We start from the raw sequence: 15,164 nt of genomic DNA on the forward strand, positions 1-15,164 counted from the left end.
ATTTGGGTACCCCGGGGGTGTGTTCCCGGGGTGTGTGTGCCCAATTTGGGTACCCTAGGGTCCCAGGGGTGTGTGTGCCCGGTTTGGGTACCCCAGGGTGTGTTCCCGGGGTGTGTGTGCCCGGTTTGGGTACACGGGGGGTATCCTGGGGTGTGTGTGCCTGGTTTGGGTACCCTAGGGTCCCAAGGGTGTGTGTGTCCAATTTGGGTACCCCGGGGTGTGTTCCCGGGGTGCGTGTGCCCAATGTGGGTACCCGGGGGGTTATCCCGGGGTGCGTGTGCCCAGTGTGGGTACCCGGGGGGTTATCCCGGGGTGCGTGTGCCCAATGTGGGTACCCGGGGGGTTATCCCGGGGTGCGTGTGCCCAATTTGGGTACCCCAGGCCCCCGCTCTCTCCCCTCCCTTCTCCCCCGCACTGCAGCGCCCACTTCCCCCGCCAGGGGCCGCTGTCCCCCACCGCCTCCACCCGCCGCCACCGCCCCTCGCGGTGCACGCCGGGAGTTGTAGTCCGCCTCGGCCCGGCGGGCGTTGCGGCGCACGCAGCGGCCGCGGGCGGGGGACTCCCTCTCCCAGCGGGCCGCGCGGCGCCGGCCCGGCCGTGCCTTTTGAATGATTTCAGAGCGCTCGGCGGCCCCCGCGGGAGGGACCGGCAGGGAGCGGCAGGAGCGGCGGCGGGAGCTGCGCCCGCCCGGCCCGTCCATGGCGGCCCCAGCGGGCCCTGCCCCGGCCGCCCGCGGCCCCCAACGCTGCTAGGGAGCGGGCAGCTGGGCTGCACCTTCGCCCGCCCGCCGACATGTCGCTGGCCATGGAGGAGGAGGAGTACTCGCGGCTGGTGATGGAGTCGGAGCCCGAATGGCTGCGGAGCGAGATCAAGCGGCTCTTCCAGGAGCTGGGCGAGACCACCCGGGAGAAGATCCAGGCGGCGGAGTACGGGCTCGCCGTGCTGGAGGAGAAGCAGCAGCTGAAGCAGCAGTACGAGGAGCTGGAGCTGGAGTACGAGACCATCCGCGCCGAGATGGAGCAGCTCAAGGAGGTGAGGGGCGGCGGCGGGGCCGGTGCGGGGGTGCCCGGGCCCGGTGCGGGCACGGCGTTCGAGCGCTGCCCCCGCAGTGACAGCCGGGCGAGGGAAGGGGTGGGGTGGGGAAAAGAAAAGGCCTCTGTGCCCCCGAGCCCCTCCGCCGTGCCGGGGATGTGCGAGGGAGGGGGCTGAGCGCTTCTCTTTCTCCTCCCGTCCATGCCCGGGACCGGGGTGAGGTGGTGATGCTTTCATACCCCTGTTTTTTGTGCGGACGGGAGAATCTTGCGTCGCTGTTAAATCACCTCCTCAGCTGGGGACCACTGGGAAAATAAACTGGCAGGCTTTAGTTTGCATAATATTTGGTTTGGTGCTGTTCCGTGTCGTTGGTGTATTATTATTTGTTATTGTTATTTTTGTTATTATTGTTGTTAGTTTTGTTATTGTTATTATGTTTTATTATTATTGTTATACTGTTTATTTTTATTATTATTTTAAATTCTTTTTTTAAAGGAAACTCCAGATCTAATCTGTACAGCAGAGTAAGGTTTGTCGGGAGAAACGCTGTGTTGCTGAAATGGCACATAAAGTTTTTCTAGTGTAGAACGTGGGAAAAGTGGTGCCTGGGGAAGAGTCACAACACACGGACTGGTGGTTCGCTGTCCTTGTGAGCTGATCCCCTGCCAGCCCACTCCATACCATGTCCCTTGGGAAGTTGCCTGGCCGCCTGTAGCCTTGGTTGGTCCGGTGATTTGCTGTGCAGGAAAACCCTGTGCTGCTTTTCAACTGATTTAGGCCTTGCCTTGATTGCAGAAGATCTGATACGGCCTATGTGGATTTATTTGACCCGTGCAAACCGTATCCAATGGGGCTTTGCTTTAGCTCGTTCAGTTGGAAATGGATTTCAAGTAAAATCAAAATACACTGTTTCAAAGGGCAAGTAAATTCTTGGAATAGACTGGTTGGTACAAATTCAGTTGAATCGGTGAATGCCCTCCCTTCCCGCCTCCTGTGTGTCTTTTGGTTTTGTAAATAAAGCTTTATTTTGCTTTTATTGTGTTAAACTAGCGTAAGCAAAGAGGTTAATAACTTGGAATTACGTGGCTAGAAACTTGTTAGCTAAATATGGGCGCTGGACTGATTGTGCTGCTGTTGCTAAAGCCACTCGAGGTTACAGCAGCACGACAGGACTAGAGGTGTGGAAGTCAAGGGCAGTGGCAGTCTTGAAAAGAAGGTGAGAGCTGTAGAGTTGAGCTCAAGGGAATGAAAAGTCAGTAAACCCATTAGGTGGGTGGGATGGGAAACGTGGCAGAGAGGTGAAGGGACTGGCCCAGCCTCTCTCAGCAAGGCAGCTGGAGCCAGGTTGGCTCAGTCACAGGTGGTGCTTCAGTCACTGGCTTGTGCTGTGTGTGGTTTGGGCATTAAGTGCTTTGGCTCTCAGGTGGAAAAGGGCTTGATGATAAGGTCTTTTCATTCTTTTAGGGCTGCACCACTTGAGAAGAGATTAAAAAAAAAAAAAAGAAAAAAAGGGATCAGCAATGATTCACTCCTCTTTGCTTTTCACGTACCGAAGGATTTGCTTTGTGTGTGCATGTCTCATTGCAATTAAGTCATAACCTGGGAGGCAAACAATTCTGGGAACAGCTTGAGGACTCTGCATTGCTGCTCTTTTGATGCTGGGGGGGGGGAATCTGGTCTGCATTAGATCTTGTAAAACCTTTAGCAGATGCACGAAGCATGCTCTAAGAGGGGGGAGTTTATCGTCTTTCCTGTTTATGCAACTTCTTGTTTTTCCCAGGCTGAGGGAGTGCTGCGCACCAGGCTTACCTTGTGGTTCAAGCTCCAACCTAAAGGGACTCCCCCTTGGGTCACCTGTTCTTGGGGAATGGTGCTTTCCACCTCTTGCTTCTTAACTGTGACTTCACGCAGCCTTTGAAAATACAGCCCTTGTAGTCTCTGGAGGTCTTATTTTGTTCCCCTCCATCAGGAGACCTCGGCAGCACAAGGCCATGCTAGGCAGGGTGCAGGGCAGGCACACAGCAGTTTCCTGTCCTGCTGGGTGTTGTCGATTTGGATATGCTGTAATTTGTTTCATCTTACGAAGCACCCCCGTGTCCTGGCCCTGTTCATACCGTAGGTAAATGGGCTCTGAGCGTGGGAACTCTGCAGCACGGCTGGTTGAACGGACAGGCTTTTCTGCTACAGTTATCAGGTCTTTCTGGCCAGGTTCTCCTCCCTGCCCCCCATCCCTGATTGTGGCAGATACACTGTTGTATCCCTCTGAGAGCAGAGAAATCCTCAGAGCTCTGCCCCGTTTTTGTAAAGACATCTTTGTACACTCAGTGTTTGCAGTCCAAGCTGTCCTGGTGAAAATGGGGAGCTGTCCTGTCCTGGCACTGAGGCTCCACACCAACTAGTTTTTCACTGGGATTGAGTCTTCCCTAAGTTATTTCTTTTATTGGTATGTGTGCTGACTTGATCTCATATCTTTTATGGTGATTTGTGCTGCATTTCTTCTGTCATTTTCATTTGAGAGAACAAAATTGAAATACAAACTATCCTCATGTAAACTTACTGGTTATTTTCAGTACCACTTTTGCTTTTGTAGAAGGGGATTGATTTCAGACTTCGTTGAAGATGATGATAAATGTTTTCCCTGGTTCAGAGAAATAAGATACTGGCTTTTTTTTTTTTTTTTTGTAGTGAAATACTACACATTATGTAATTTCTCTGATGATTTGTGGGGGAACATGGCATGGAAGGTTTGCTTGAAAAAGGGGTTATCTGCTTTGTTGAGGACTCTGGAGTTGCTTTGATGTGTCAGCCAGATTTAGAACCAACTGCTGGTCTTGGTGTCCACAGCTCCTTTCTGATTGCTTGGTTGTGTCGTAGTGGTGGTGGTAGAACTGTGTTTAAATCCCTAGGGAAACTCAGGCACTGGGGTTGATTATTTCTGTAATAATGTAAAGGTTCACAAGTAGACTGTGGCTGGTTTTGAAGTCTAAAAGCACGTGCCAGTACGTCACAGGGTGATGTGTATGGTTTGTGTGTGGTTTTTAAGAGGGGAACGAGCTTACAAGAACACTGGCAATGATCTGCACGGGGCTCTTTGTGTCTTTTGAGGTTGACAGTGGCTCTCATTTCTGTTTTTTCACCTTTAAGGATCATGTATTGACTTTATGCCATGCCACGATGTCTCTGTAGATGATTCCTGGGTAAACCTGGGAGCTGTCTTTGAAAGGAACATTCAAATAACACCCTGCTAAAAGGGCTGGGCTAAAGTTACCTCACAAGCCAGTGACAGACTGGGATTAGACCCTCTGTGCTCATAGTTCAGTGCTGGGTTGACTAAGGCTTTCTGTTTAATTATGGTAAATAATGATGTCCAGCAGCAATACCTCTAAGGCCTCAGCTCTGCCTCTGCAGCCTCCTAATTAATATTCAGCTGTAATATTGATTCCTGCTGAAAGGGAAGGACCTTAATGACATTTGAGGTTACCTCTAACCTTGCAGCATGGTTAAAATCAAAGGGTTTAATGCATAAAATAGTGTCAAATCAGACTGAAAACTATGGGTGGGATGAGCAAATTAGTCCCGTGTCAACTAAACTTCTTATGTTTTGATACATCATGGTTGGTTTACATGAAGAATAGAGGCACCTGTAACTTTAATCTGATATTTGTAGTGTTACAGACACTTAGTGCTGTGTTTTGGAAAAGCTGCTCTTCTCACATGTCCTTCTTTTGCAGAAAAGTAAAGCCTGAAAAATTAAACATTCCCATTTTTCCTGCCGCATTGGAAATAGTAACTTGCAAGGCTTCATGTTACTGGCTTAATTTTCTTTACCAGCGTTCCTTGAACTCCCCTTTTTAAAAATCAGAAATAATATTCTCGAAGTGATGATTTTCAGTTACTTAATGAAACTGCTGAATGTTCTTCTTGGGCTTTCTGTGATAAAATTCACTGTAATTTACGTAATGGGACATCCATAAATATTTGGGTGAATAGCAAAGACCTCCAGGTGGAATTAATTTTATTAAAAAAAAAAACAAAACCAACCAAACAAAAACCAAAACAAAAACCAAAAAAAAAAAAAACCAAACAAACCCAAACAAACATGTTTCTGGAGAAGTTTTCCATTAACTGCTGTGATCTCCTCTGGGAAAAACGTCATATTTCACTTTTGGTGCCCTGTCTGTGCCTTGGCCCTGAATAAGGGCTGGCCCTGACCCTCCAGCAGACATGAGATAATTTCTCATTTTCTCTATTAGAATAAACCTCAGGTCTCACGAACCCACACTTTGGAAACAGTAGTGCAATTTGCTACTTATTTCCCCCACCCACCCACCCACTCACCCCCCAACATGCGGCAGTGGTGGGTGTTTGCTGCGCTGCAGAGGGGATCCAGTTAAATTACACTGTGGCACCGAGCCAGATTTGCTTTATTATTTTATTTACTTTTGTTTTTGTCCTCGAATCAGGTCACTTCCCCAGCTTGGGCCACTGCAGGGGGTTGTGCAGGTACCACCTCACCCAGGGCGTGTTAAAGCAGCACTAAAGGGGTGCTGAGATGCATCATCAGCTGCTCTTGGTGCTGAGCACAGTAGGGGCTTTGTGTGTCCCCACAGCCCTGAAGGGGAAGTTTGTGCAGCCCCTGGAGTGTCAGACATCCTGCCTGAAAGTCTCAAACCCACAGCCACCGGTGTTTTGTCACGTGGGCCTTACAGAGTGGCTTCCTCCTGGCAAATCTTGGCTCTTGGTTGTCGTTTCCGCATTTGTGGGGAAGCGCTTGGTGGTTTCCGGGGTGTTAACACCCAGTTTTATCCCTTTGAATTTAGGGCTGTATTTCTTCTAACCTGCCAGAAAATTCTAATGATTGGGGAAAATTGCCTGATTTCCCTGGGAGGGGGCAGGCAGGTGGGAATAGCGGTTCTCAGGTCTCTGTGCTGCCCCCAGAGATAATGGATTGTCCATTCCTCTTTCTGTCTCTGCTGTGTAAGCTTGTGACTAATCTGTAGCAGCGTGGGGCCATAAGATGATTTCCAGAGGGTGATGCATCCTCCAGGCATCCGTTTGCTTGCTTTCTCTGCTTTTGGCAGACTGCAGAGAATTGTTTGTTCGGGTCTGGTAACCCGGCAACAGAGGAATATAACGTGGGTTTGAAATATGATCTGCAAAACCTCAGCAGAGGGAAGTGACATAAATCAACTTTGCCATCCAAATGAATGGAGGAGCCTCCATTTCAGAGAAGAGCTGAATTTTAAAGTGTAATAGCTGCAGACTCTGGCTTTTTTTTCTTAGCTCCCCCTTCTTCCAGCTCTTGTCTTTCTTCTTTCCACTTCCCACTTTCCTCCCCCTCGTCTCTTCTCAGCTGTTTTCCCTACTCTGACTGGAATTTCCACCAGGCAGTGGAGTCTGCCTTTACACCCCTCTTTGGAATGGGTAGATGGGACTTACCTGAAGAGTCTGCTAAAAGCTGTGGATTTGCCACTGGAGCCCTAGGCACGCAGGGACCCCCATGGTGTGCAGAGAGTCCTTTACACGGGGCTGGCTCGGCTCTGGCTGGGTGCCTGGGCACGGGTCTGACTGGGAATGTTCAGCCCCAACATAACTGAAGCTGAGTGTGGGGATGGATGGGGATTCCCTGCAGTCCTGTGGCCGTGTTTGGGGAGCAGCTGTGCCATGTGGGACTGGTACAGCTCTCACTGAAGCGAGTGGTGTGTCTGGTGGGGTGCTGAGCTGGGCTGGGTGGCCTGCACTCTTCTTGGTGTCCTCTAATCTTCTCACCCCTCAGTTGCTGATAAGGTGCAGTGTGGAACTTGGCAAGCTCCCAGTGAGGTGCAGAGCGCTGTGCTGTAGACAGGGAGACAGTACTTGGTAAGTTCTTTAGGAAATCCCTCTGCATGTCCAGTCTGTCAGTGTTGGAACCTTCATTTTGGCTCTGGCTCCAAGGCAGAGACATGTAATGACCTAACGCCATCACTGGCATCTGACCTGCCCAAACCAAACAATTTTCATTTCCCCCTGTGCACAAAGAGTTTGTTACATCTGATTTTAATTTCTTAGCAAGGTCAGAATCCTTTGTGTTTCCTGATGATCGAGGATGGTGTTTGTTTGGGGTTTATTCCGTTGCACGAATGGGGAACTCTAAACCAGAAGGGATTTTCTCACATCCCACTGGATAAGGCTCTGTTTGTTTTGAGGGAGAGATTTGGTTGTGATGCCCAGTGTGGCATGAGCATGACATGTCTGTAGTCCACTCAGCTCTCTAGCTCTTGCTGGTGCTGGGCAGTAGGTGCCCTGTCAGGAGCTGGGGATGAAACTTTTCGACAGTGTGTGATGTCAGGAAGGAAAGGGGAAAGAATGCATGTTCAAGCAGTCAGTATATAATGATATAGTGGTTCTCTCTGATGTCATTTGGAAGGGGCATTTGGCCTTTGGAATAGAAATGGGCTATTGTTGGATGAGTGTGACTGTCCCCAAGAGGCAAGGAACAGAAAAAAGCAGTGTCATGTAGCAGGTGCCCTCAGCTTTGGTACATGCTATAAAAAGAAGAAAGGCTATATTTTGCCAAAACATACTTCCCTAAATAAATTCTGATCTCTGACTTAGCAGGAATCATCCAGCAGTGGTCCTGATTGAAATTTTTCTTTGGCATAGTTTAATGCAGTAGTTTTCTGAGGCTTGTGTCTATGTGAGTAAAAGCTTCTGTCTGACTTGTGTCTTGGTTCGCTGTGTTCAACAGCTGTGCAAAGCAATTCCACTCGGCTCCCTTTTGGAGATGCTTTCAAAAAAGTGTTTGGTTGTAACCTAGAAGTGGTTAAAATCAAATATTCTCACCTGTTCTAAATGAGATTCACATAAATAATCATTTGTCACAGAAATGATTTGTCTTCAAGTGAAGAACAGCGATTGATCTGTTTATTTCCAACTCAAACTGTCTCCTGTCCCTTTTGAATTTTGTATAAATTTACATAATTTAACACCTGTAATGTCACTAATGGCAAGGCTTGACCTATAACAAAAGGTGTTATTTTCCTTTCAGTAAATATCTATTCTTCCATGTGGTTCTTTTTTTTTTTTTCCTTCGAGTTTTGTGGCTTCCATCTCTGACATTTCTCACTCCAGAAGTCCAGTTTACGCCCTTGGTGAGGGTTGTCACTCTGTCTCTCAGCAGGGCTGGGATATTCTCCTACATGTCTTAGCAGTGGTAGTAGGCAGAGGGTTTTAAAGAAGGATTTGCATCGGGAATACAGCAACATATTTAGTGTGACAAAATGAGTAAGAAAATGCAAACCTTTGGGCACTCTCTGAGTACCCTTAAGAAGACTGTGCTGGCCTTGTCATCTAGAAAAATATGCTGATTTTTCTTTTCTCCCTGTAATAGTGGAATGATAAGCTTTGTGATCTTAACTCAATCCAGCTGCTCTAGCTTTTGTTGGCTGGCTTTGTGGTCTTTCATAACAATATGGATGGTTGTTTTTTTTAAATTTGAATGGCTGGTTGGTTTGGGGGATGAATGAGATCTTGTCATGTTTTATAAAATCTGTCTTATGTGTGCACAGCAGGTAAGGCTGAAGTGAAAGTGGGCTCTGTAGCAAACTGTATAGCTACGTGAAATCTGCATTTAAATAGAAGAAATTAGTTAACTTCAAGTGCATGGCAACCAGAACATTTTGTTAAGCTGAAAAATCCCCTGACCACGGCAGGTTTACTAGACACTGCTCTTGTGTTTGGGGAGGTGCTCCTTTCCTGATGGGAAGGAGAAGGAGTGCAGTACAGTAGATTGCCATTTCAGTCCTTACAGGGGGTGCGTTTCTTTCACTGTGTATCTTTATTAAGAATTTTACTTAAATACAAACTTTGCTGATTTTTTTTTTTTTTTTTTTTGTACACTCACAAGTAAGATCCCTCTATCATCTGATTATTCAATTGTGACAAGATCCTCTGGGAATTCAGTGGGAGCAGTCCAGTATGACTTTGCTTCATAGGTGAATTATGAAAGTCTTGCCAGAGAAACTGATTAAAGTGAGAGGGACTTAAGAAATCATTCTGTGCCTTGTGCTGGGCTTGCATGGGATCTGTGCTCTTATTTGTGCAGCCAGTCTGTTCAGGGGAGACAAATGTCAGACATCTGCCCCTGTAGCCTCAAGTACAGGTTTTCCTTGCCAGAATCTTGGTGCGGGCACTGCTTATTTGTTGACAGTGTTGCCAGTCTGAAATACAAAGATATCAGGATTGTACCTTTAAAAACAAATACTCCTGGAGGTTTTTTTGAAGTGTGGATAGAGGAAGGAGGAATTGAAAGTTAACTTGTTTCTTATGTGGGCCCAGAGAGGCTACAAAGTACCTGAAGTGCCCCTGCATTTTGCCTTTCTCCTGTCCTGCAGAGGAGGAATTCCGTAACTCCAGTAGTTGCATTTTGAACTCTGAATAATTTAAGATCTCTGATACTAACGGGACAGTTTTGTATTTGGGCATGGGAAGTGTTAATTGAGCATCTCCCCTTGCACAGATGTTTGTGCTCCTAAGGCCCTGGTACAAACAACTGCACCCCCAAACCAAGCCTATAATTCTGCAGCTGCTTTGGTGTTTAGGTGAGTTAAAGTTTGTTTGTGTGTTCAAAGAGCCTCTGGTGCAGCTTTTCTAAAACCAGCAGAAAAGTACAGTCTGTGTTGTGCTTTAACTGCTTACAGACTGGGAGATCTTCTGGGAATGCAGTTGGATCCTGAAAAGTACCGACCAGAACTGCAATGACTTTTTTTCCCCATCGGCGGGAAAAGGATGTGCCAGCGTTTCCCTGGAGCTGTGCCCCAGGGTTTGGTAGGAGAGCAGGCACTGCAGCCTGGAAGTTCAGCGAGACACCCTCATAAATACTTGGACTGTGATCTGCAGTAGCAGCACCAGATTCTTGCCTTGTTTTTCTCCCTCCTTTATTTTAACTGGGTTGAGAATGTTTTGTGGGCAGGAAATGGGAATGTCTGTTTAGTGAGCACAGCTGTTTTGAATAAACTTAAGGCAATGGAAGTGTGTTGAACTCTCTCGTTTTGGAAATGGCCAGAACTGTCATGGAATTGGAATAGCTCATTTGCTTGTTGAAACTTTTAAAACTGTTGTCTTGTGTCCTTAGTTTACAGCATCACAAGTTTCCTTACTGTGTCAGGGGGGCTATTAAGGATGCTTCTCTAGTTCAGTTTGGGAGAAAGTAAGTTGAAGGAAAGGGATTTGGGATTTTATGTTTTGCTACTGGAGTTTAATCTTAAATTTTACCATGCATTCCTTCTTCAATCCCGTTTAGGGCATGAATTTCGAGTTCTTGTTACTCATGTGGTGAAAGGAGATACATCCTGAAATTCCCAAAACTTATTGTCATGTAAAGTTTAATGTACTTAAGCAATTCCTGATGCAACTTCCTTAAGCACGGTCCATGAGTCAGTGCTGTCTCTCCCAACTGTGCAGGCAATTAAATACTGAATGGATGGACTTGCCTGCTTTAATGTGACCTTGCTGAACTGCATTGAGAAATCTCTTGGAGCACATCAAACCTAATTGTGAACACAGATTTCCCCACGGCACACAGTGAACACAGTGCAGAATTCTGTATTTCACTGCAAGTTAATAAAGCATGAAACACATGTGGAATATCTTGCGACAGGAGGCAGCTACTTGTATTTTTATCCCTTTCAAGTGTCTGGTAAATTCTTGCATGGTGAGAAGACTGAAAAAGCTCGAGTCTCTTTCTTGCATGTTCTCACTCCCCATCCATCTCCCCCAACCTCCCTACCCCCTTGCCCTTCTAAAGTTTTAAAATCAAGGTTGATGTGTCTGCTTCCCAAACAGCCTTCCTCGGAGAGTTTCACTGGATCTGTGGAAGGATTTTTGAAGGCAGATTTCCCAAAAGTGCATTGGGTAGTTGTGGAGGTGCCTCTCTTTTTTTGGCTCCTTGTCATTCCCTGCTTGCCATCACGTGGAGGTTTGGCCCTTTTGTTCAGATCCCTTCTGATTGCAGAAACTAAATTCAGTCTCCTAATTTAATATGTATTTTTGGGGAATTCTCTTTGGTCTTAAAATTACTTTGTGCTCAGAAGATAAAAGGGAAGGAACACGTGGAAAAGACAACAAATCTCCTTTTTTGTGGGGTTTTTTGTTTTCTCAGAGGATGCTGTTTTCTCTCAGCCTCCTCTGCCTGTAACCCTACATGTATTTGCACTTGAGAGCCTCAGTCTTCATCGATTTGAAAGGGAATCTCTGAGTTTGGGGGGTAGCCCAAGCCAGACACGATGGGCTATGGCAGGTGGGTGTGTCTGAGTTGCTTAATTCCTCAGCCATCAGCCAACTCCAGCCTCCTTCCTGCCTTCAGCTGGATGCTCCTCTGTAAACCCTTAGGGCTTTGGGGTTGTTTTGGGACTGTTGCTGGTTGTGAAATCTCTGCAGCTGGAAAACAGGGGACTTGACATAACCTTTATAAAGTTTCTCCTTTTTCTGTTCACAAAAGGGCTTTTCTAAAAGGTTTTCAGAAGCGAGTGCTTCTATTAAAAAAAAAAAAAAAAAAAAAAAAAAAAAAAAAAAAAAGTGAAAAAATATTAGGAGTTTGATTTGAAATTTAACATTCCTAACCTGTTGCCAGTCTGTAATTCTTAAACTGTTAGCAATTATCATATGTAATTGCTCTCAGTTGTGCTTGTATGCCAGGTTTTGTCTCGCATGGGTTTATTTATATAATAAACATTACACAGTAATTTCTGTATTCACTGTATTGATGCTACAGCAATGCCAGGTGGACAAGTATATGCACAATTGGCTTTAAAAGTAAATTATAAGTTTTGGCCCAGGATACTTGGTCTAAAGCATAGTTAGCAGGAAAGAATGTTGTTCTGCCCGGGGACAAGTAATGTCCAGGCAGCAGAGCTGCTCTTGTGACTAAATACTCTGAATGCTATCTCTAAATACCAATCACTGAACTCCAGCTGATGGTGGCCTCACACCAGACCTGCCTGTTAACAGCCTGGGGTCTGTGTGTCTTCTCTTCTATCTTCTGGCTCTTGGGTGCAGGTTGAGGGGTTGGGTGTAACATCTGCTGGCTTCCACCTGCAGCTCTGTCATTTCAGGCACAAAATGCAAACTATAAGGCAGCTATTTTTGCAAGTTTCTTCTTTTAGAGGTAATTAATACTTTTTTCTTTTTTTTTTTTCTTTCTTGTTTTGTGACTGCAGCCTATGTTCTCTACTAATTGAGTCCAATTTAAAGGTGGGCTGAGGCCAAAATACCCAAACTAATCCCTGGGAAATGAGACCTCTTGCACTTAACCGGCTAAATTAGAGCAGTGTTTGGGGAACAGGGTTGTTTTAAAACATTTCCCTCCACCCCCACTGGTTACAATGAAGTCTTGTTCTAAGATCATTCAGTAATCATAGAAATATTTTAAGAGCACATTTGAGTCACTTGGAACAAATCCAGCTGTGGAGTTGTTTAGCTCCAGCCTCGAGTGTTATTTGTGTTGCTACAGAACAGTCCATAAAAACCAGAGACTGAGCCATAGCACATACATAAATAACCACAGACACATTGTGCCATGTTAAACTTATTCTCTCCTTTTCTATTCTCTGCCCAGAGCTTATGGGGCAGAGAATATCTTTGAGGACAGTCAAATCCCAAGTGGACAGTGTCCTGAGCAGGTTAGAGTAGGTGCTCCCTTCCAGCCACCAGCCTCAACAATTCTGCTGCTCACATACATATGTTTTTTTGCATCCTGGTACTTCCTAATGTGCTCCATAGTTTAGGATGCAGTTCTGAGATATGTTGGTTGTTTGTCTGGGTTTCAGGAGGGCTAGAGGAATGCTGTGACTCCTGTGCCACTTGCAGCATTACATCTTGGGAAAGGAATGCAGGGAAGAGTTGTCTTCTGTCAGTGTCAGGCATTTCATGGGCACTGGAGTTTTATTCCTCCATGTGAGCTCTTGCAGTGATCCTACTAATCATTCTCATGTTCAGGAGTTTTGCAGCCCTTCTCTCCCCCCCTGAACGTGTTCTGCATCATTCTACCCTCTGTCCTGGTGAACTGCTGATGTAACCCCTAGAACGGTGTGAGGGAATTGTGGTTACCTTAACTTAGTGGGGTTCTGGGCTGGGAAAAATCCCATATTCCAGGATTAATTTTCACTCAAGTGAGCCATTATGCTTTCCTGTCCTCATGGGTTCTTACTGAAGGTAAGCACAGTAGGGGATTGGAGGGAAACTGTAGCTAGAACTGTTCATGTTCCTCTCTGTGGAAGGGCACAAGGAAGAGAAATGCCTACTTATTTCACTTGGAAAACAGGTACAAACCAAACAATAGGAGTACAGTAAGGAATGCAGTGGGACAGAGCTGCTGGTATCTGCACAGAATAGTAACTGTGTGGGTATATAGACATATATTCATACATATATATATGTGGAGATACATATATATAATAATAGCTACTCCACTGGTTGGTAGCTGGTTATTCTACTCTAGCCTCTGTGGCCAAGTGCCCTAAAATATAAATGAGTTATTGGTACTGAAGCAAATGGACCCTTTTAACATGACACAAAGCCTGTTAACATAAAAATTGGTCTGATATTCCCTCTGACCTCCCCATTGTTGGGATGTGCGTGGAGCATAGTAAGGCATTCATTCCTTTCATGCTCCTCAGCATGAGGAACTGCAGCTGGGGAGTGTCTCTCAGTCTGCCTCATCCAGGGAGGCTTTTGGGGCTGGCAGAGCCCCTGTGAGGCATCTCTTCACTTTTGAGGTTCTTGGCTCTGGGAGTTTTGAGAACTGGCCTCGAGGAGCATTTATTGTGTCCACCATCACTGTGGCTGTTTGCCCTTTTTTCCACAACAGGCCTGTCCTGTACTTGCTCACAATAGGCCTGAAATAGCATTAAGGTTGACACTATATTTCTGTGTGTGCTTTACAAGGAATGTATTTTCTTGTCTTATCATCGTTGTTCTCTGTGGCAAGGTCATCTCCATAGAAAGCGATTAATTTGATGGAAGTATTTTCCTTGCCCTGGGCTCCATTTGCTGCCTGGTACCATGCTGTGCTGGTCATGTGTTAGCTTTGTCTTACTGCACATAACATCAGGCTTTGTATGAAGAATGTGGCCTTAATCTTCAGTGGGGGAAGGAGCCTCCACGAGATGTGTGGCTGATGCAGATCTGAGTTTTGTTCCAGTGCCTTGGTTCAGTGAGGCTCTGAAAGCTGGATTTTACTTCTAAAAGAGCTCTCAAGAACAGCCCAGCCCTTGGTTGTCTCCATGCACATGAATGCTCTCCAGTGCTGAGACTCAGAGTGTTTAACTCTTGGATTGTTTAACACTTCTTGTGTTTTAAGATGCCTTAATGCTGCCTTTGGAACTGGTGTTGCCGCAGAGTGTAGTCACAGTGTTGTCCTGTTGGATTACTGATCTAGTGTCTTGAAATTTCAGGAGTATGTATTTGTCTTCCTTTGTCTTCTTGGAGTAATAATGGAAAAGTTATGTTTGAGGAATTTGGAGAATATCTGTGGGGATGGTTGGAGTTCCTCTATTTCTTTCATTTTTCTTTAACTTTGTGGCCTTCGTGTGCCTGAGAACAGGGTCCATTTGGAATGCAACAAAACAACTTGCTCAAATTCCAGCTCTGAATGTGCAGTGGGCTCCTGGAAAGACAGAGAGTTGTTCCCTGTAGTCTCAAAAAAATAAAACTTGTCTGCTTCAGTGTGTCACTGAGTGCAAGATGGGACTCTCAGTTCTGTGCTGGGATCATAATTTGATTTTGAGTGGATCGTGCTTTAGACATTAGTCCTGTAAAGATGTTTCAGAATGAGCAGCAAGGGCAGTGGCAGTGAATGCAAAGAAGTGTAATAATGTCCAAGGATATCTAATAATATCCTTCCAAGGCATTTTTGAGTGCGGTGCCAGGCTACTGGAACAGAACTTAAATGTTTAGGAAAGAATGCCCTGAGCAAATGACACAATTACTGGTTGGGTTTTGTTCCCCAATAACCCACAGTATTTCAAACAACTCTGGCCTTCCACTTTCTCCTCTGTAGCTTTTGCTGCAGCTGACAGAGGGTGAGGACCTTCTGCTTTCGTGTGTGTAAACTAGACAGGGAGGGTACTTCTCACATGCTGTTAGGTTTAAACCAG

The 15,164-nt window shown here is 46.0% G+C and overlaps 1 protein-coding gene across 6 annotated transcripts in view; it reads left to right on the forward strand.

Moving 5' to 3' along the window:
- Positions 1-760: 760 nt before the first annotated feature.
- Positions 761-15,164, forward strand: part of BICD2 (BICD cargo adaptor 2) — a 68,410-nt gene continuing 54,006 nt past the window's right edge. For all 6 annotated transcript variants that reach the window (XR_003571750.1, XM_027888812.1, XM_027888811.1 and 3 more), the window contains exon 1: positions 761-1,032. Coding sequence is in view for 5 of the 6 variants with exons in the window: in XM_027888812.1 (XP_027744613.1) it covers positions 793-1,032 (240 nt within the window). In the remaining variant the exon portion in view is untranslated. The remainder of the gene's footprint in view (positions 1,033-15,164) is intronic.

The sequence above is a fragment of the Empidonax traillii genome, unplaced genomic scaffold (assembly GCF_003031625.1).
Source record: "Empidonax traillii isolate 1590-97213 ecotype Southwest subspecies unplaced genomic scaffold, ASM303162v1 scaffold246:size859669, whole genome shotgun sequence".
Classification (NCBI taxonomy): domain Eukaryota; kingdom Metazoa; phylum Chordata; class Aves; order Passeriformes; family Tyrannidae; genus Empidonax; species Empidonax traillii.